The sequence below is a fragment of the Aspergillus welwitschiae genome (genome assembly GCF_003344945.1).
Source record: "Aspergillus welwitschiae strain CBS 139.54b unplaced genomic scaffold BDQ94scaffold_52, whole genome shotgun sequence".
In the NCBI taxonomy this organism is placed as follows: domain Eukaryota; kingdom Fungi; phylum Ascomycota; class Eurotiomycetes; order Eurotiales; family Aspergillaceae; genus Aspergillus; species Aspergillus welwitschiae.
The window spans coordinates 1-22,463 of NW_020798746.1; the positions used below are offsets into that span (position 1 = coordinate 1).

Below are 22,463 nucleotides of genomic sequence, written 5' to 3' on the forward strand. Positions count from 1 at the left end.
TAACAGTTTGGCTTTGCCCGAGCGCTGCCCTTATCGGCGCTTTCTGCCTGGCGAGTCCGCCTTACTAGTAGGTTAACTAGCAGGGGTCCGTAACACTAGCGTGTTACAACGACCAGTGTATGGTGTATTACACCGCAAAAATCAAAGAATTGAGATTTCTAAGAAAATCATCTAAGTAGAATAAATTTAATTAACTAAGATAGTAATTAGCAGTTATTAAATTAGAAAGATATTTAAAAATCCAGGTAACTGTACTAAATTAAACAGCTCAAGTACTGGTAGACTCTGGTATAACTAGAAATTATATATATCTATAATTTATACAGTAACTTAGGATACTCGGAAAATAAAAAGTAAAACTAGAATTAATTATAAGACTGAATAGAAAGAATCTAGAAACTCTTATATTAATAATTAAGTCAGGAACCGTATCTATGGCTGTAACAGATTATTTTGAATATATAGATTTTAATATAATACTACTAGAACAGTATAATATTGTATTAAGAATTCCATAGCTCAGGAATTATAATCCACAGATTAATTAAAGAACTGAAAGTCTCTAATTTATAAATTATAATTATCTAAAATAATAACAGTAAAAACTAGATATAGGGTCTGGATTTATACAGTCTACTATATAATACAAGACTAAAGTAAGGACTAAGTAATCTATCAGAAAATTAAAGATATTATAGAAGTCTAATATACTAGATATTATAAGAAATTCAGAGGAAAATAGCACCTCAGATATTATAAAATAAATATTAGCAGTAATAAAATTATCACAGATTAATAAGCTAATATATCTACTGGGATAGATACTAGATATATTATAAAAGTATTATAAATTATATTTAAGTAGTATTAACAGAGACTGGAATTATATATACTAGATTATAGAGCCAGGAAGCCAGATCTAAGAATCTAGATTTAGTAGTATAGATTAAGAAATATAGAATAAATAAAGATCTAAATATAATAATATAAGGCTAAGAGAGTTATAAAAACTCTGAGCTGTAATTAAAAATAATCTATATATTCTATTATAATATGAGAGATTTAAGAATCTGTTTAAATAGCTGGAATAATTTAAATTATTTTAGTATAGAAAATATAATCATATTATTCCTCTTTAAAAAGAAAAAACCCCGGGATACAGAAAGATATATCTGATATCAGAAAAGAAATTATAGATATTATAAGATTATATTAATAATCAATTAGTAAAAGGTAATATCAGGCTATTTAAGTTATCTATAAAATATGGAGTTCTATTCACAGCCAAAAAAGATAGAATCTTATAACTATATATAGATTATTAATTATTTAATATATTTATAATTAAAGATTGTCACCCGCTATTCTTAATCTCAGAAATCCAGAATAAGATATAAGGGGTGAAATGGTTCACTAAACTTAATATCACAGATATATATTACTGTATATATATTACTGAAGGAGAAGAATGGAAAACCATATTCAAAATAAAATATAAATATTTTAAATACTTAGTTATATTATTTGGACTAACCAACGCACCCGTAATATTTTAATAATTTATTAATAAGGTATTAGAAGAATATCTTAACAGATTTATAATTATTTATTTAGATAATATCTTGGTCTTTTTAAGAACAGAGAATGAATATGTCAGGTATATAAGACTTATATTATATAAACTATAATTATATTAATTGCGATGCAAGCTAAAGAAGTGCGAATTCTATATATAGAAAATAAAATTTCTGGAATACTAAATATCTACAGAGGAAATCTATACTGAGTAAACTAAAGTATAAGCTATATAGAATTAGTCTCAGCTAAAGAATCTAAAAAAGCTTCAGTAATTTATTAGATTAGTTAACTATTATTAATAATTTATAGATAGATATGCTATTTATATAATACTGCTGTTTGAACTCATGAAAAGGACGTAAGAATATAAATAGAAAGAACTGTAATAATATATATTTAAAAATATTAAATACTGATTTACTATATTATCAGTGCTAGTGCAGCATGATCCAGAAAAGAAAATTACTATTAAAACCAATATATCAGACTATACTATTGGCATGTATATGACACAGCCAGGAGACAATAGAAAACCTAGATTAATTATATTTTATTTAAAAAAGTTAGTTTAAATAGAACTCAACTATAATATTTATAATAAAGAATTGCTAGCTATAGTAGTAGTATTTAAGTAATAGAGGATCTATCTCAAAGAAGCAAGATATATTATTATTATAAAAATAAAGTATAAGAACTTAATCTATTTTACAATAATTAAAGAATTAACTAGAAGACAGGCAAGGTAGATAGAAGTTTCATTATAATATAACTTCTATATTATATACTGCAAGGGAACAGAGAATGGACATACAGATATACTAAATCACAGACCAGATTATGAGATAGAAGAAAAGATTATTAAGCCAGCTATTCTAAAATAAAATAAGAATAGATTAATCAGCTATAATAAAGCTAATCTTACAGTGATACTAAAGATCAGTAGTGACCTGATTAAACGGCTAGCTGATACTACTAAGACTAATAAAATACTCTAGGAAATAAGCAAAGACTTACTGGATAAGATTACTATTAATAAGAAAGAATTAATCTACTTTTATGGACTAATCTTTATACTAACCAGCATAAGAATAGAAATTATGGTTATATACTATGATGAATTACTCAAAGACCATCTAAGAGTTGAAAAAACTATAAAATCAATTATTAGAAATTATTATATTCCAAACCTCAGGCAAAAAATACATGATTATATTAAATAATATAAAATATATATTAGGAATAAACCCGCGAGGCACCAACCTTACGGATAAATATAAATACTAAAGATACTATAATAGCTATAGAAATAGATAATAATTAACTTTATCAGACTATTATCTGAATTAAAAGAATATGATACTATTATAATTATTACTGATTATCTTACTAAATATATCCATCTTGTACCAAGCAAAACAACAATAATAGTAATATAAATAACAGAACTATTTTTAGAAAATATTATTATAAACTATAAGATGTTAAAGTATATTATATCAGATAGAGATAAGCTGTTTATCTTAAAGTTCTAGAGATTACTTATAAATCTTATAGAAATTAAAGAATAAATGACAACGGCTTATTATCCTCAGGTAAACAGACAAATAGAAAAAATTAATTAGATAATTAAATAATATCTGAAATATTATATTAATTATTAATAGAATGATTGGGCAGATCTGTTGCCTATAACACAGTTCTTATATAATAATACCAACTATTTAATAATTAGAATCTTATTATTTTATGCTAATTATGGCTACCATCCAAGATTCCTGGAAATGCTATTAGAAAAGTAATTAATTACTGATATAGCTGAAGATATTATCGCGTTCACAGGATATATATACATCCAGTTATCTTAAAATATTGAATTTATGAATTTACAGAGCAAGATCTATTATAATTACTGATACAGAAAGAAATCTGATCTAAAAAGAGAAGAGAAAGTATTTCTACTCTATAGAAATATTAAGATAAAATAACTAAATCAGAAACTTAATTACTATAAACTAAGACCATTTATTATCGAAGAAAAGAAAGAACCACTTAATTATAAACTAAAATTACTAAAATTAATAAACAGAATTTATCCAGTATTTTATATCTCATTATTAGAACCCGCACCAAAGAACGCTAGAATCGCGGAAAATATAGAAATTAATAACAACACTGAACAAGAATATGAAGTTGAAAAGATTCTAGACTATAAGAAGATTAATAGCAAGCTATATTACTTAGTAAAATAGAAAGGCTATGATATCTTAAAGAATATATAAAAACTTATTAAGAATTTGACAGACTGTTACCAGCTTATAGAAAAGTACTATCAACAGATAAATCAAGGTTTGTCCAGAAGAAAGAAAAACTAACTAATTAAATCAGATTAGAATTATCTGATATAGTAGTAAGTTAAATAGTATTATACTTATTAACTAAATATTCTAGTTTTTGGAGATCCTCAGTACTTGGAGGATTCTTCTCATCCAACTATTCTAATATATTTAAGTTATAATCCAGTATCTGTTTATTATAATTCTTAAAGAATTATTATTATTTAAATAAACAAGCTATCTTAGTGGAAATATAAGTCTGTTTAGCTAAAGTCTTTATAAGTTTATTCTGTATCTTTGACTGATTCTGCTTCAACTTATTCTATTTCTTATTATTATAAAATTACTTTTTATACTTCTGATTATAATGAGTGCAAGCTGCACAGTTCCAACTCTTTAAATCTATGATACAGAGAATATCTTTTAAGAAATAGTATTTATAAGAATTTTTGATAATATAACTGTTCTTATAAATCTTGTTAGATTGATGAATACGCTCTTTTACCCGATTACAATTAGTATGGCGACGAGATATGTTAATCTATTCTGGAAAAATAGAAAACTGAAGGATTTAGCTAATATACACAGGGGGATATGCATCTTTATATTTCTTGAGAATAAGAAATCTTAAAGAAGAAAAAATAATATTATAGATCTCTGCTAGTTAATCTACTAGTAAGGCGGACTCACCAGGTAGAAAGTACTGATAAGAGCAGTACTCAGACAAAGTTAAATTGTTATTTAATATAATTAGGAATTGCTATTACAACGCCCGGGACGGCCATGTATTATGTGATTATTTATCATCAAACCTATTATTAAAGGTATATCCAGGATATATAGGAATCTCAGGATCAACTATCAATCTACTCTGAAGGATATATAATATAATATACAGAGAATAAAATATATAAAAATATTTTTTTATATACTTAATTAGTTCTATTCTTTATATTTAATATAACTGTTTTTAAGTAACTATATATTTAGAAGCTTAGCTATAGAACGCTCATCTGTACTTACTTATAAATAGCTGTGCGGTACTATTTGGTCTTACTTCTTTTCTCTTGTCCATGACTTAGTTATCTCTCAGATAGTCATCAGTTGATACCACCTCGATGTAGTTCGGCGGTACGTGTACCAACGGGGCTAAGCTAACTGGGACAGGGAAGCGATCCTAGGGTTTGACACTGATGTTATCAAGAACAACAAGATACTCCAGAAAATAAATAAAAACTTATTAAATAAGATTATTATTAATAAAAATAGGCTAGCCTACTTCCACAGATTAATTTTTATATTAATCAGTATAAGAATAGAAATCCTGGTTATATATTATAATAAACTGCTCAAAGGCTACCTAGGAGTTAAAAAAACCATAAAATTAATTATTAAAAATTATTATATTCTGAATCTCAGATAAAAAATATGTGATTATATTAGATAATATAAGATATATATTAGGAACAAGCCCGCGAGGTACCAATTCTATGGATAAATATAAGTATAAAAGATATTATAATAACTATAAAAATAAATAATAATTAATTTTATTAGATTATTATCTGAATTAAAAAAATATAATATTATTATAGTCATCACTGATTATCTTATTAAATACATCCATCTTGTACCAAGCAAAACGACAATAACAGCAATATAGATAACAGAACTATTTTTAGAGAATATTATTATAAATTATAAAATATCAAAGTATATTATATCAGATAAAGATAAATTATTTATTTTAAAATTTTAGAGATTACTTATAGATCTTATAGAAATTAAAGAATAAATAACAACAGCTTACCACTCTTAGATAAACAGACAAATAAAAAAAGTTAATCAGATAATTAAATAATATCTGAGATATTATATTAATTACTAATAGAATAATTAAATAGATTTATTATCTATAACATAGTTCTTATATAACAATGCTAACTATTTAATAATTAGAGTCTTACTATTTTATACTAATTATAATTACCATTCAAGATTCTTGGAAATACTATTAGAAAAGCAACCAGTTACTAATATAACTAAAAATATTATTATATTTATAGAATATATATATACTCAGTTATCCTGAGATATTAAATTCATGAACCTATAAAGCAAGATTTACTATAATCACTGATATAGAAAAGAATCTAATCTAAAAAGAAAGAAGAAAATATTCTTACTTTATAAAAATATTAAAATAAAATAACTAAGCCAGAAACTCGACTACTATAAACTAGGACTATTTATCATTAAAAAAAAAAAAGAACCAGTCAATTATAAATTAAAATTATTAAAATTAATAAATAGAATTTATCTAGTATTTTATATCTTATTATTAGAATCTGCACCAAAGAACACTAGAATCGTAGAAAATATGAAAATTAATAATAACACCAAGCAAGAATACAAAGTCAAAAGAATTCTAGACTATAAGAAAATTAATAATAAATTATATTATTTAATAAAATAAAAAGATTATAATACCTCAGAAAATACATGGAAATTTATTAAGAATTTAACAGGCTGTCACCGGCTTGTAGAAAAGTATTATCAATAGATAAGTCGAGATTTATCCAGAAGAAAGAAAAATTAATTAATAAAATTAAATTAGAATTATCTAATACAGTAGTAAGTTAAGTAGTATTATATTTATTAATTAAATACTTCAGCTTTCAAAGATCCTTGACGCTTGGAGAATCCTTACCATTTAATAAATCCAGTATATTTAAATCATGATTTAATATCCGACTATCATAATTCTTAAGAAATTTTTAATATTTTCACAGATATTTTATTTTTATAAATAACTGTTTAATCTGCTTTTTAGTCTTTTTAATCTCTTAAGCTATTTTCTCTTTATTATACTGAAGTTTATTCTACTCAGAATCACTGTGGAAATATTTCTTGCATTTACAGCTGTGACGAGTGCAGGCCGCATAATTTCAGTTTTTAGAATCTATGAAATAAAAAAGACTGTAGGAATCATACCAGGTATAAAAGAATTTAATCTAGATATTATTATAAATAATCTGGTTAGTTTAATGGCAACGCTCCTTGTAATAATTATATAAAGACATGATGACCCATTCTGGGAGAAGAAAGAAACTGAAGAATCCAGCTAATATATAATAAAAGAATATATATTTTTATATTTCTTGAGAGCAATAAATCTTAAAGAAGAAAGAGTGATATTATAGACTTCTATTAGTTAACTTACTAGTAAGGCGGACTCACCAGGCAGAAAATACTGATAAGAACAGCACTCAGATAAAACTAAACTATTATTTAGTATAATTAGAAATTATTATTATAATATCCGGAACAGCCTCATACCACGTGACTATAGTATATGAACCAATATATGGTATACAATATACTATTATGGTCTATAACTACTATACTGGTATACAGCAGACCCGATGGTATATAATATAATATACAGAGAATAGAATATATAAAAATACTTTTTTATATACTTAGTTAGTTCTGTTCTTTATGTTTAATACTACTGTCTCTAAGTAACTATATATTTAAAAGCTTAGCTATAGAACGCTTGTCCGCATTTACTTATAAATAGCTGTATAGTACTATTCGGCCTTACTTCTCTTCTCTTGTCCATGATCTAGTTATCTCTTAGATAGTCATCAGTTGATACCTCCTCGACGTAGTTCGACGGTACGTATACCAACGGGGCTAAGCTAACTGGGGCAGGGAAGCGATCCTAGGGTTTGACAGCAACTGGCCAGGCAGCTGGCCAGTCAGCTGTGATGCTTATTTATATCTGTTTTTATATAATTATATTTTGTTTTTATTATATTTAATTACATTAAACTACGATGACGATCTTTCTACGTCGTAATATGTGTTGTTTTTTGTGTGTTTTACTACGAGTTTAAGAGATCTGACAGTGTTTGGGACTATATTTCTGCTTTAAACAGTGAAGCACCTGCATAGCTAGCATCTTACTTAGCGGGCTCGATCAGGTATAAGAATATGAAATGAAATGAATTGAATTGAATAAACAATATGAGTTGCACATAGTCACTCATAACCAGTCTGGCTCCCACAATCCATCACAAAGCACAGATTAAGCTTGAGCAGCCAGTCTATAGGTATCACTCGTTTCCAATTCAACCTCATCCGCCTCATAATCATCTCGGAACCCCAATATCAACTGCCTAGCCTCCTGCTGATTCAATCCGTGCCAAAGCAGAATCCAACCTCCATGCTGAAACCTCCCAGTTGCGCGAGCCGAAAACCACTCAAGTCTGTCATCATCATCACGAACATTCCACACCATCTTGGGAAAATCTTTCGTGATCCGAACAAAAATATCATCAGCGACAGCACCCGCACCCATAATCCCATTTGGAAACGTAATCAAGCGCGGTACGCCTCCAGACCCAAATGCAACGACAGCCAATGGACTCAAAGATGACGGATCATTGAAATACATCTTGAGCGGACGATTCCTCCGCATCTCATCCACGCAAAACCTCACCTCATCATGACCAGCCCCCTGCCGTGCCAAAGCCTGCACCAGCCTCTCCTCATCCCTAAATTCCGCAGAAGTAGTACTGTAGATCCTTGTCCCCCTCTCAATCAATGTGCCGGCACCAGAGGCCGCAAAAACCTCCCGTTGTAAATCAACCGGATGGACAATCGACACACTAGACGTACCCGGTAACCCACGCAACAGCTCCTCCACAGCACGAATTTTCAACCTCGTCCCATACTTGACCCAATCTTGAGCCATGAGATCATCAAACTCCTCGCTCAAATTAATCCTCTCGATCCTCTTCCCCGTCACCCCATGCACCAACCCACCCTTCTCAGCAAGATAAACTACCTTCTTCGGCTTCAACGTTCTCGCCAGCTCACTAGCCGCAAGGTCTGCGTTCACATTAAGCACTTGCCCATCCTTCGTCTCAGCCATAGACGTAAGAATAGGTAGGCAAGACGCCCTCATGGCCGAAACAATAGGCGCTGTCTCCACCTTCGTTATCCGTCCGACGAGCCCATATCTCTTCTGATCGAGATGCTCTGCCTGGAACACGCCCGCCGTGATCGGCCGCGCCGCAACCCCGATTTCCTCTAGCGCTTGGACTAGCTTAAGGTTCTCTTCGAGGAAGAGTCTCCGTGCGATAGACAGGGTCTGGCCATCTGTTACGCGGATCCCCTCCTCGAAGTGCGGTTCCACGCCTGCATCCTCGAGGATCTTGTTAAGTTGAGGTCCGGCGCCGTGAACGATAACGGGGTAGAGGCCCATGCGGCTGAAGAAGGCGAGACTTGATGCAAGGGTCTGGAGGTGAGTATCGAGTATCGCGCCTCCGACCTTAATCACAGCGAAGGGCTGCTGCGTAGGAGAATGGAAGTTGGTGAAGTGGGAGAGGTACTGTGCTGCAGTATGCTGAGAGTCAATGTGGTTGAGGATTTGGGCGATGGTAGATCTTGTTGCGCTGATTTGGTAGTCGATGGAGGGGGAATACTGTCGTATTTGGTGAAATGGGGTGTAGAAGGGCTGTTGTTGGCCGAGACATTTGCGGACTGTGATTTGCCCGAGGAAGGGTAAGGTAGAGCGGAGGAACGACATCGCGACAGCAGGTATTTCATAAAAAGCTGAATACGAGCTGACCACACTGAGATAAGAGGGGTGGGCTGAGCCATTTTATGTTCTCCAGCCATCCCGCCTGACAACATGTGTTACCCACGAGTCTACAACCATGCGCAAGTTATTGACCACTCTTCCCCGTAATATATTTCTAGGTGCTACTAGTTCAAATATACCAGAGGCAACGAGGTACAACGAGCAATCTGCTAAAACATGATGTCTCAAGTCCCGCACGAGCACGGGCCACACATGTTCTACGGAGTAGCGCCACTGGGCAAATCAGAGCCAAGCCAAAATTAAGCCCGCAAAAACGACGTATCACAAAACGGATCCCACCTGCATGAGGACTTTTCTTTCTCCAATAACATCCATCACATACTAATTCTGGCCCCGTTCCTCCTGCAAACACCTCGGGCACGTACACGTGAATGTGAACAACTCCTGGGTTTTCTTTCGACGTGCCTGCAGGTCAACGTATTCAGACAGGTCGAAGTAGGAGGTACAACACTCCTCGCCTGGCGCGATGTCCCGCAGTGCAGTCACCATCATTCGACCACGGTCGTCGGCTTGGTGTGTCACCTACGTGGTGGGTTGAGTTAGTGAGCGACAGGTCAACTTGGGGACACGCAGTTGGGCGGGAAGTGGGATGTGTACTTACATTGGGCGCGCAAGAGTGATTTGCGAGCGTGATGCGCAGAAACACAGCTAGGCCGTACTGCGTGCCGCGCTCGACGCCCGGAGATTGGTGTGGGATGATCTCCGTCGGGCCGGGGCAAAGTTCGAAAACGTTGGTTTCCTCGGCGCAGATCAGGTCGACGAGGGTATCGAGGTCGAGGGTTTCCGGGAGGAGCGAAGATTGTAACAAATATTTTTCGGCTAGAGTGGTCCAGTGTTGAAGCTGGGACGTGGGCCAGGAGCCACGGTTGCTTCGGAGGAGCTGGACGCCTTTCCAGCCGCTAACGAAGCGATCTTGGAATGTGAGTTGCTGGTGAACGTTGGTTGGCGTTGTGCCTTGGAGCTCGAGGTACCGGGCTGCAAGGAGTCGGATGATGATCCAAAGCATGTAATAATCGTGATCGCCGAGTTCCTGGCGGAGAACGGGGCTGTACTTCTTCAGCCAGGCGCACTCGAAGTCGTGACGGGCCTGGTCTTCATCTTTGCAGGACTCGTTACACCACCAGATATCGAGAGAGCAACCAGTCTCGCATGTAACGCTATTTGCTGCATGCCGGGAAACGCGTCGACTGCAGCCCAGGTTGCTGCAAATGGAGTCGTCGCCACCCCCAACGGCCACGGTTGGCAGCACGGCATAGGGGAGGTCGGCCATGAGGAGCTCTCCAGCGCGGATAGGGCCATTGGTGCTCAGAGTTCGGCCTTTGAGTGGGTTGTAGGTTTGGGTCAAGTGTGGATGGAGAAAAAGGATGGCTTGATTCAAAGGATTGGCAAACTGGGTCTTGCGGACCTTCTGGCCGAGAATGCTGTAGAGGTTAGTATGGCTTGACTAGTTGTGATGCAATAAGAAGGCAGGGATTCAATCGTCATGGCTGTTCCCAGATTACAGCTAGTCCCCTAAGGATATATGAAAGAATATCTTGAATATACCTGATATCTCCGTACGCAGTACCAATCGTTGAAGTATCTTCTTCAGTCTTGGAAAGCTGGTAAACTTGGCCGATGGTAGGCATATTGAATTGAAGAATAGAAAAAGCTAAAAGTTTATGATAGTTTGAGAGATCGTGTTCCGATGTTCCGATGATGAGCTCTCATTGCACCGGCCAGGAAGCCCTATTTATAGCCTCATTTTACAACCAGAAAGGACTTCTTTCTGACGCCACCAGCCACCAAAACGTACTTCACAGTAGCAGCTTGGCATGTAGAGCATGCAATCAAGATTTTGCATCAATCATGCAAGCGATTAAATTCTGTCATCGATGTGCATGCTCTCTGTCGTGATCAGTTATTCGCCACATCTTGCCTAGCAGAGATCCAACTTTGATGATCATACGCAAGGCCTCGGGCTTTGAGTCTCGACTTGTTCTTGTTCTGGACCATTTGTGGGTATGCATCTCGCGCAACGGCCAGCATGATGCCCTCGGTCTCTGAGTGACGAATCGTTTGGCATTCTTACGCCATTGCAATTTAGGTACAGGCCTAGATGCAGGTATTTCGGGATCTGTTGACTCTATACTTAAAATTGTGCTGTTTCCTACGACAGATCAGGTTGGATGTAAACCTGTCACAATGTTTGCTTCGGCGCGATTGTGCTGGATGATCCGCTTTCGATGTAACCTCGTCGATTCAGCCCTCATTTGAGTGGATAATAACCTATGGATGGATGAACCTTCAATTATAGCGCGTTGGCAACGAAAATGCTCCCTTTCAGTCACAGCCCTTGCTTTTGTGGCTATTCAGCCATACATAGAATTCTTTTTCTTTACTTTCTCTTTCCCTCGACGTAGAACAATGGTATGATAGAAATGTTCGACTGGGCTTGTAGAGCTCGTAGAAACCTCCAGTCGAAGTCTTGAGGACCACACCACGACGCAGATGGGTCTTGTCTCATGAAGAAAGTTAGATTAACTCATTCTGCAGGCTACACAATCAGGTCACAAATCTTCCAGAGACGCCTCCACGAGAGAGTGCCACGACAGTGCTGGTGAGTCGTCGGGATTGCATAATTCCAGACCTTTTTATTGGCCGAGGGATTTTTCAGATTCCCCATAGCTGGCCTGCCATCGGTATTAACGTCTGACACTAGTGTGTATCTGAACCTGCATTTCTTAGATGGTAAGCTCATGCATTGCCACTCGGGGTTTGAAATGGCATCCATCAGTAAGCGCGTTGGGCGACGTGCTCGGGGGGCTCCATGTTGCAATGCCTAGTAACTGCACCGTTTTCTGCTGCTCGCCAATCATTCTAGCATTTTTTGGATGAGTGCATCCGAAGTGGTGCCTGGGCTTGCAAGGCGAGCTTTCACTGGCCGGTTCTAGCTGCAATGCTACATGACTCGGCAGGATCCACTGGCGGGCCGACCCCGGGGATTCCTTCCAGCTAAGGGGCCCATCGGCCGTGAGGGGTTGGCAGTCCAATCTCCGTAATAGACACTAGTTGACCTCTTGCATAATTAAGGCGGTGCGGAGTAGCGCTTCGGGGATACCCTAGGAAAGTATAATGGCGGTCACTATTAATATAAGCAAACCTGTTTTGGCCGCCAGATGAGATCGCTCGATCGACGTAAATGAAGATGGTCACTAGTGATTCTCTTACTTTCTATTGTCAGGTGGCCTTTGAGCAATCTTGCTTGGGTGGCGTTTGACAATTGAATATTTTTCCATATCACAACTGCGAAAGCCCAATCAACAGCTCATTGCACAAGCAGCTCGGAGTTTACTTTGATTATCAATCCCCCACTATGGCAACCACAGTCACCACAGTTACCGGCACTCTGACACCAGAACCACCGCTCAAACTCGAATTGGCAACAATTGAGGACGTTCCTGAGCTGGTACGCCTGTGGTACAATGCCTTCAGCATTCCTTCTCTGCTTGCTATCTGGCCTGACACTCCGGGAGTACGGCAGTGGTGGGAGTCAGCCATTCGCTATGACATGCTACACAAGCCACGCGAAAAATATCTTAAGGTAGTTGACAGCCAGACTGGGCGTATTGCCGCTTATGCCAAATGGTCCCTTGAGACTTCCAAGGAACGTGGCCCCCGGTTTCCCCCTTGGCACCCGGACATGGATGCCCGTCGTAACGAGGAATTTTTTCAACGACTGGAGGATGTTCGCAATCACCTTGTTGGAGACGGCAGGAAAAATTTCTGTAAGTTTGCAAAGTTAAAACTCTCACGTGTAAGTATCTGACCTATCTGTAGATCTTGATATGCTCGCGACGCATACCGATTACCGACGCATGGGAGCAGCGCGTTTACTCCTTATATGGGGATGTCAGGTAGCGGATCAAGAGGATGCTCTAATCTACATTGACTCGAGCGAAGCTGGAAAACCGATCTACGAGCGTTTCGGTTTCGTGGTTCGGAGCATGACCTGCGGACTTGCGTCCATGGTGAGAGAGCCTCGGACTAAGGGGGAGTGAAGTAGATGATCTCCATGGTTTCTCTATGGCATTAAGTGTTGTAATCAATTACTATGTGCTCTGTATAGGCTCTAGATGTCCCAGTGAAATTCTGGAGACGGCTATGTAATGTTCCGGCGGCAGATAGTCTTAGTGTACTAGACTGAACGCAAGATCTGCCATCACGAGGTAAAAGCCTTGCTGTCAAGCGTGACTATCGTATACTATTTTCCGTCCGCAAATACTTTGTTGCCTCCTATGGGTCGATAGTAAATGTTCGGGAATCTCTTAGTCAATGAAACCTGGACCTTGTCCTTAATTCTGCTCGATTCGGGGTTTGGGTCGCAGACAGAACGGCAACTCCGACGCAAGTTGTGCTCCTGTATGTCGCCACCATGCACGTACTAATTGTGTGGAACATGGGAGATACGGCGTCATCAAGCCATGCTGTTGTTAGTTCATGTAACCAAGCAGAGTCATTCCTGGCTGCACACGCCCCATCAGCAGAGTATGAAGGGATCAGAGAGCGGGCATTCATTCAGATCCATGAAAGAGGACCAAGTATTAAAGCATCGCTCTAGTTCAAGCCCAAGAGCTTGAAGACACATGTCATAGCATTTTTGTTAGCCTGCAATTGCGTGGCCTCAGTTAATTCCCTATCATTCTTATTGAAATTTGGTCCTCGCAATGCGTCCAATCCTTGACACCCCGCAAAAGATTTTGTTCCTCACCACGCAACAGCCCCATACGATAAGGGCAGAATGGCCATTTTATCAGAACTACGATTTGCCTGGTCTCCTCATGGAAAGAGGAGCCCAGGTCACGCTCAAATGCTGGATGGATGAGGATATCCTAACAGTGCTCAGTCAGTTCGATGTGGTCACCTTCCTTTGGTGCAATGAGTACTATAAGCATCCCAGAAAGTTCTTCGCCTTTCTTGAAAAAGCGGAAAAGTCGGTGTGGAGCCTGCCAGATGCCCCTCTGTCCAACGTTCCTCGCATCATTAACAACACCAAACTTGTCCGGTGGAATGCGGACAAACGGTACTTGCTAGATATGGAGCAGGAAGGCTTCACTATTCCTAAGACCAAAATTTTGGACCCTCGGAAGTACAGCGTGGCTGAATTGAACGCTCTGGTGCATGATTTCCTTCCATCAGAGTCCGTGGTCTTGAAACCATCTATGTCTGCATCCTCTACGCTAACCCGGCGGATCACAAACACATCAACACTTTCCCCGGATGACTTGACCTTCCTCGAGCTTTGCACTCTTGGGGGTCTCCGGAGCTCTTTGCTCATTCAGAAATTTGAACCTGCAATTTCAACAGGAGAGTATTCCTTCGTTTTCGTGGGTTCACATCTTACCCATGTCATGCTCAAATCCCCCCAAAAAGGAGACTTCCGAGTTCAGGACGAGTATGGTGGATCCGCTAGGCTAGCAAACCTCCTCGACATCAAGCTACAGAGTCTCCAAGCGGTTCAAAACGTGTTCAATTCACTTCAACGCCGCTTCGGATACAAGTCGACAGAGGGTCTGAGCTCCGGGGAAATAGGCTACGTGCGGATTGACGGACTCATCACGGAGGATCGGCCATTTGTTTTGATGGAGATCGAAGCCATCGAGCCCCATTTGTGGCTTGAGACCGGAAAAGGGATCTCTGATATGCTTTCCCTCCTCTTGGAAGCATCATAAGCCCTCGCCTGCCTTTAATCGCATCAGCGCTCGTTATGTGTAGACTGGTGGTTGCTGTCAATCATTGCATGCGGTGTGGATGGAATGAAAGCGCAATGTTTTCACGTGGATAAGAACTAGTGTTAAAACTGTGTCAGGGTTAGCAATCATCACTACTACGAACCTAGCAAACCATCGGAATTACAGATGCTTGCTCACCTTCATGCCAAGTACGACCACAAATCCAGGCTAGCGTGATTCCTGACATAAATCAAAGGGAGTATGATCAATCGCCTAAAGTCTGTACCCGTTGATTTATCGTAGTTTAACTGGAAACCCGCATTTTCCTGGTCTAGCACTAGAACAGACAAAGCTCCGCAGCAGGATAGATAAGGGCCTACAGCAAATTCTGCAATACGCGTTGGGTAGGGAGACAGATAATTTTATCCTTTTCACGTCTTGTCTTGGCTTGTACCTCACCTTCGCATGAAGAGTACTTCTGGGGGAATCAGTCAAGCGTAGAGGACCCTTGGGCGAAATCATAGACCAGACTTGAAAGGTGGTCACAGCATTGATCACAATATTAACAAGTGGCAACAAGAATTGCTAACTTGGGAAATACGCCATGGCCCTGTTAGGTTGCTAGTATCACTCTAATGGGATAACGTTAGGCTATGATCTTCTCGTCAACAATTTCAGTGATGCAAAGCCCGTGGCTCGTGTTGGCATACGTTTGTCCTCCCAGTACAGTTAAAAGGGGTGTGACGCCACCATTCGGATCGCCATTGGGAGGTTGCCAATTCATTCAGCTCCAATCGTCTCGTTGGACCCAGCCACTATGGGCGTGTATAAGACCTTCCTATTATCGCTTGGTTCATCTTTTATTTGGCTCATATATGTAGAACAAATAGCCGTCAATATTTGATTAAACCAGGATAGGTTACCCGTTTCATCATTGAAGCTGCATGTGACTTGCGAAAACGTAGTGGAAAAGCTTGGATGCGCTCAAAATCTGTTTGGGGGGACTAGACTAGCTGCATATAGTATGATTCGATAGCACGGCGGTAGAGGAATGGGGTCGCTCAGGTGTGTTTGATGGCACCATCGGACGCCACAGTTGACATGGTTGGAAGGGATAGTGTGTCCGGAAGACGTGGCCCGGAAGTTCTGCTAGGACTCAGAAAGACGAGACGCAGTTTCCAACGTTACCCATATTTGTTTGAACCATACCGTTCAAAATGAGAAGCATCAATCGAACCCCGATGGCAGAGGAGTGGTACATAGTAGGAAGGTAGTACTAGTAGCATCCAGGCTGGAGGAGATGTGGAGCTCCCTCCAGTCGGTCATGCAGTAGGAGCATCATGACGCTATGTGCGTGTTATGGCGAGGTGGGCGGGTAACTAAATAATTATTGGTACCTTTCAAGGCACAAGGTAATAAAGACTATCCATCACGGATGGGTCTGTGGTAGAACATGGCCACTTAGAAGCCCCTGGCACGATCGGGGTTTGCTTTGAAAGGTACTAAATAGACTAGTACGCTGCAGCTTGTTTATAATCCCGGGTCGGAAGAGGAGGTAGCTCCACGCAGTACTAATACTCCTTGGTAATCATTAACCCTGGTGAGTGAGTGACTCATGAGCATGGGGAAGAGTAGTAGCAATTAATAGTTGGAGTGCTAAGAATTCGCATACCACTTGTGGGGTAAAGATGTACTGGTACTACTAGTAATAGGTGACTGCCTACTTCTGTCGCACGGGGAGATGGGGTGTAGTCTGAATTATGGTGCTTTTCTCGTACGTTGCTGCTAGTATCTGTAGTGGCACATGGTGATAGTTCAGCTGGGTGTGATGTGATGATGTGGTCGGCTTTACTACTAGTACTACGACTGCAGTGGTCATAAAATATATCCGGGCCGTACCCTATGCTTTCACACACGAGCACGGTACGGTAACTGAGAAATTGGTTGCCATCAGTATTGCGCGGCAATGCAAAGGCGAGATGATAATCATTAGATGAGACTACCTTAATCTCACGGAAAATTATGATATTATTTGGACGGTGCCTCCCTCGTTTCGAGCCTCAGAAACTTGCTGTCTGACCCACCCGTCGCCTGCCGACGGGAGAGCTGAAGCTGAACGGAACCAAGCAGATGAGCTGTGGGATATGAAGGTCCTTGATAAAGCACAATACACCCGTCTCCTTATATAATCACGGCAAGATGGCCGAGTTGGTCCAAGGCGTCAGGTTAAGGTCCACCTTAATACCCAGCTTCACAGCTTCCTGATCATCGTAAGATGGCGTGGGTTCGAATCCCACTCTTGTCATTCTTTTTTTTTCTGAGTTAACTTTTGGACCGTCTGACATCGATCACATTCCCCTCACCTCTGTTTTCTCTACTTCGAAGTGAATTTACTCAATTCCGAGGCGGGCTGTGGCACGGCTGCGCACTTACCCACCCACAAGTCTTGGTCTACCGTTTATTCCCTTCATCACCTATGGATGATTGCAAGGCTACAATCGTTTCATGCAGTTTGCTTCACCCCACCAACAATCTTCCGTTTCACAGTGACAATACGGCGAGCGTAATGTCCATAGCAAACTACGTCAGTAGTTGAATGCATCACCACCAATGCCCCAGCAAGGCGTCAGCGAAGAAAACATCGATAAAGAAATCGCCTACATCAGACGAGCCACAACAATCACCATCCATTCTGTCCTGACATCAAGGCACCACTATAGGATCACAATTTCCCCCCCTGCACCACACCCCGCATCTAAACATCCTCCATCATGGCCCTCAAAACACCCACCTTCTCCTCCCCCACCAACCCCACTCCCATCAACCTCTCTACAACCCTCATCACCCACCCCTGACAATTCTCCCTCACCTCCCTCCTGCTCCTCGCCCGAGGCGGCATCTCACTCCCAGCAATGCTCTTCACCAACTGTGCCCCATCCCCATCTACCTCCCCCCAACACAAAAACATTACATAATTCCTCAATCTCACTCAACGCCACTACCCCCTCCGACGGCTCATAAACCATAAACTCCGCATCACCCGTAACCTGGTACACCTGCACGGGTTGATTCTCCCTCCCGCGCCACGAAAAAAGACCAGTGGAGAGGTTTACCTGGTCCCGGCTTTTCCTGGAAGAGGGAGAGGAGATAGGTACTATTGCTTATCCGAGTGTCTTGCTCAGGTGGTGGAGGGGGAGTTTCGGGCGGGTATTCAATCCATTTGGTTGTTCCTTTTCGGCGGTAGAAGTGGTGGTTGTCCATGGTGCAGATGTCGCGGGTGAGGAGGTGAATTATTGGGGTGGTTGGGGTCGGGTAAGGGGGCATTCCTCTTAGAGTACTAGTAGGAGAAGTACCCAGGGGTGTGTTTGGTTACTTTGTATAGATTTAAAGCTTATCTGAGGGGGTCGAGGGGTAAGAGATGGGTGGGGTCGTGCCTGGGAAGGTGGTGCGAATGATAGTCAAGCTTATTATTGATTAGGCTGACGAGTGAAGAGTAAGCTATTAACTCTCTATGACGTGTGTGCCTTCTATTATTCTTTGCTCTGATTTAAATCCATCTTAGTGTTGCCACCATGCCTATGCTACAGGGAATACAGGGATTATGAGGGCAAGAAGATTATATTGCCTATGAAGCAAAGAAGACAATACATTTTTCACCCCTTGCGTTAGTGGTGTAACGGTAACATTCAACCCTTCCATGATCTCCTGCGAAAGCAAAGATTGAAAGGTTGGGCCCTGGGTTCGACTCCCAGCTAACGCATTTTAAATCATCTGTTTTTGCACATTGCGCGAGGTGCGTGTTGCTATTCTAATCTCATTCTGATTAGTGAGACTTCTTGTTCTTGTCTCGCTAATAATACATATCTCTGATGATGTGACTCATGCCTTGTGCTTCCTATAATAGCCATACGCCCCGATCAACTGTAGTCTCTGCGCTACTAGGATATCATTTCCTCATCTTCCGCAAGGTCGAGAGCCTCCAAGCTATCCTCTTTCTCCAGGAATTTGTCCATTTCAACGGCTTCATTTCGTAATGATCCTGTCAGAACAGCAAAATTGGGATACAGGCTGCTGAGTCCATTGCGACCCTTGGGCCCCCAAATCTCCTTCTCGAAATCCAGGAACAGTGTATCAGTCTCAGGCGGAAGCCTTACTCCAAGCCTCTTGGCCGTGATTTGAACAGTTCGTAATGTGCCCCTTGCAAGGGGCCAGCGTCGAGAGGCCACTTTTGCAGCCACACAAAGATTGATAAACGCCTCTTGGTTCGCTAACACGTCAAGTTGGCCCATTAAAGTAAACATAGACACTGCAATCCAATGAATATAACATGCCGGAAACATATCAATGCCCCAGGAGGATCGATGTATCTCCATCAAACCGGCGATGTGACGAGCAGAAGAGAGAGACGATTCTTGCGGCCCCCGATGCTGATTCTCTGCCCCATGCTCTGCTGCTTTGGCAAGCTCCGAAATGGTGATACAAATATTGTGATAATACATACTACATTAGACTGTTAATTAAAGCCGAGAACCTTGTCATACACAGAATTGACATACTGTAGACATAATACATGAGGAAGGATCACACCCCCAGTTTCGATCCTGAGACATGTTCGGAGAGATTTTTCCCACGCCGCAAGACGTTTACGGACTTTGATTTCCATGTCTTGGATCTCATTGGGCGGCGGCTTCGTAAAACCGTCAAAAAGTAACGTGCACCAATCGTCAACGATGGCTGTCAGGTCAGATAAGCTGTGGAAATAGCACATGTAGTGCGCCTGGAGACCATCGTTGTCGTGCGGATAAGGGTGCCATAGCGGGTCATCATTGTCATGAGTACTTGGCGGACATGGACGGCTAGGCTTTTCGATCAGCGGCGGCTTTTGGTAAGCGAAGGCGCTTGCGCTGGTAACAGTCAGTTTTACTTCACACACAACTTCATTGAATAACATACATTGTCATGTTGTACAACCCCCAAAGTGTAAGCTCGATAACTCGTCGTATGTCAGATGCCTCAGTAAGAGAGCCGGAGGATACTGTGCGAAGCGTGCATTCAAGCTCTTTCGCAGCATAAGCAAGCTGGCCCTGGTATATCCATCCCCGTCTGTCTTTGCCCATTAAGCATGCACTAAGTCTCATCATCAACACTTCGAGGTCGTATAGAAGTTGAAAGACAAATGGGTCGTACCAAGTTGACAATACTGCTAGCCCTTGTACTGTGGCTATGGTTGAATGCCCATCTTCTTGTTCGAAACATCTCTTTGCTTCTTTGTAAAAATGTAACCCTCGCGTAGACGGATCATTGGGGACTTCGTACGCCTCTGCGAAGTCAGAGTATGCCTAAATTGAATGGTTATGTCAATAACATGTCTAGTAGAAGGCGGCGTCTAATAGAAGTGGTCGGCGGCTTACACAGGCATCAGCCAAAATGGCATTGACTAAAAAGGGCGAACAGAACTGGGAACTGAGCTTGGCTGTTTTCATGTCGCGTATAAATAGATTTTGATCAAGACAGGGAAAGCAAGGATACCGCCATGTGAAATATATGGAAATAAGGTGTGAAACAAAGTGATCATCATCGGTTATTCTAGTCCAGGGTATTGCGGGTACGCGAAAGACAGGTTGATCGGCGAGCCGCTTGATGTTGAGCACTCTCCGTGGTATCTTAACGACAGACTCATCTGACAACCGGACTTCATCTACTGTAGAATCAAGGGTACTGGCAGCGTTGAGTTTGTCCTCGCAAAATAGTTGAAGCTCTTCCAACGAGGCATTACTGCGAATCAACTGCAATAGGGAATGCACCCGTGTGACGCCACCATTTCGTAATATCTCCAGCACCTGCACGAACAGATCGCGGTCGCCTTCTAAGCTGTCGATCTTGCGTTTAAGGTGAATTTCGGCGGGAGTCTGTTGCCTCGTCGATATTGCACTCGAGATCGTGCTTTACACAGGAGTCGCATGGTGCTGTTCCGCTGCACTGGAGGAGACGCAGGGTTAGCTTCGTAAACACTCAAAGTACAGAGGATGAGAAAATGTGGGAACAAACCCTCGCCTTCTTGAGGCGGCAATTTGAGCAAGCTGTAGAAACCTTTCTTGATGAAACTCGTGGCGCGGGGTCCTTAACTGGGGCTGCAGGGGCCAGAATCCGTTGCTTTCTCTCCGCGGTCATAGATTAGATATCTTTCAGCCTTATTTCACCTGGTGATGATGGACGTCCTAGCCTCCAACTCATAAGAAAGTGATAAGCATGATAGATAGTGTGAGGTAGACAGTCAGGCAAGTTTATAAAGGGCGCCTGCCTCGCTGGATCTCCAAAGTCGATACTTATTTCTCCGCGGCCGGTCATGAGGTGGTCATACTGGCGGGGACGCTAACAAATGGAAATGGCTTCCAGCCAATCTCCCGCAGGCCCACAACGGCGCGGAAGGCACTACCAGGCCAATAATCGTCCAAGTTATCTTGTTGGCTTGACCCGGTTCCTCACCATTTCCTTTCTCGGGCAATTTCGTTAAAGGGTACATCCGCCCTGAAAAAAGCCATCCGCCTATCCGCCTATAGACTACGTGCTGCGAGTGTTGCCTCTTGCGTCACTGCCAGCTATCAAACTTGGGACGGGATGTACGGCGAGTGCCGCCACCTCCGAAGCTATCGATCGCACAACACGTGCCCAAAGGAGAAACATTCCAGAACTCCACTCAAAATCTAACATTCTAAGCTGCTCTTTGTGGGGCGTTCCACCGCCCGAAATTCGGTTTAGCATGTTCACAAACTCACACAGCTCATCAATCCCTAATTGTTTCCTACTAGTCAGGAATTTCTTCTCGGTGGGCCCTTTCTGATGCAGTGGTCTCCGACCGACCTACAGGCACGTATTCTAGAACCGTAAACTAGTATGCTGTGTGACCCCCCAGGGTTCAGTCGTATTATTCTTGTGCATGATATGATCGACGATCTCGTCTCCACTGCATTTTGAAGCCTAGGCCATAAAGATAATGATCGCGCAGCTCTGTTGAGTCCATATTTCAATATTTAGCCGAGACTTACCCATGAGTATCACAATCTCGCTGTACTATATGGGGCCTGAATCATGGCTGTGTGCCGTATTCTGAGTAATATCTTGTTCACTTGGGCCTACCATCCTCTTCAAATAATGCTTCTCCAGTCA

At 40.7% G+C, this 22,463-nt stretch overlaps 5 protein-coding genes and 2 non-coding genes across 7 annotated transcripts; 4 read left to right on the plus strand and 3 right to left on the minus strand.

The window, feature by feature from the left end:
* Positions 1-8,004: 8,004 nt before the first annotated feature.
* On the minus strand, positions 8,005-11,213 carry BDQ94DRAFT_163258 (Aspartate/glutamate/uridylate kinase; the record flags this gene model as incomplete). Its single annotated transcript, XM_026769704.1, has 4 exons — positions 8,005-9,376; positions 9,938-10,107; positions 10,187-11,006; positions 11,131-11,213. 4 exons carry the CDS (start codon positions 11,211-11,213, stop codon positions 8,005-8,007), a joined length of 2,445 nt encoding a protein of 814 aa, XP_026620816.1.
* A 1,727-nt stretch (positions 11,214-12,940) lies between these two features.
* Positions 12,941-13,771, plus strand: BDQ94DRAFT_163260 (acyl-CoA N-acyltransferase; the record flags this gene model as incomplete). The annotated part of the gene is made up of 3 exons (XM_026769705.1): positions 12,941-13,352; positions 13,405-13,595; positions 13,694-13,771. 3 exons carry the CDS (start codon positions 12,941-12,943, stop codon positions 13,769-13,771), a joined length of 681 nt encoding a protein of 226 aa, XP_026620817.1.
* Positions 13,772-14,291: 520 nt separating this feature from the next.
* Positions 14,292-15,296, plus strand: BDQ94DRAFT_175256 (ATP-grasp domain-containing protein; the record flags this gene model as incomplete). The annotated part of the gene is made up of 1 exon (XM_026772482.1): positions 14,292-15,296. One exon carries the CDS (start codon positions 14,292-14,294, stop codon positions 15,294-15,296), a length of 1,005 nt encoding a protein of 334 aa, XP_026620818.1.
* A 2,193-nt stretch (positions 15,297-17,489) lies between these two features.
* BDQ94DRAFT_t248 lies at positions 17,490-17,601 on the plus strand. The gene has a single exon. It is a non-coding gene; the product is annotated as a tRNA-Leu (tRNA).
* Positions 17,602-18,153: 552 nt separating this feature from the next.
* On the minus strand, positions 18,154-18,815 carry BDQ94DRAFT_153135 (uncharacterized protein). Its single transcript, XM_026768086.1, has one exon. The coding sequence runs from the start codon at positions 18,618-18,620 to the stop codon at positions 18,333-18,335; it is 288 nt and encodes a 95-aa protein (XP_026620819.1). The 5' UTR covers positions 18,621-18,815; the 3' UTR covers positions 18,154-18,332.
* A 112-nt stretch (positions 18,816-18,927) lies between these two features.
* Positions 18,928-21,467, minus strand: BDQ94DRAFT_184216 (fungal specific transcription factor domain-containing protein; the record flags this gene model as incomplete). Its single annotated transcript, XM_026774593.1, has 5 exons — positions 18,928-19,796; positions 19,853-20,200; positions 20,250-20,635; positions 20,708-21,205; positions 21,345-21,467. The coding sequence occupies 5 exons, from the start codon at positions 21,465-21,467 to the stop codon at positions 19,235-19,237; spliced, it is 1,917 nt and encodes a 638-aa protein (XP_026620820.1). The 3' UTR covers positions 18,928-19,234.
* Positions 18,959-19,056, plus strand: BDQ94DRAFT_t249. Its single transcript has one exon. It is a non-coding gene; the product is annotated as a tRNA-Gly (tRNA).
* Positions 21,468-22,463: the final 996 nt, after the last annotated feature.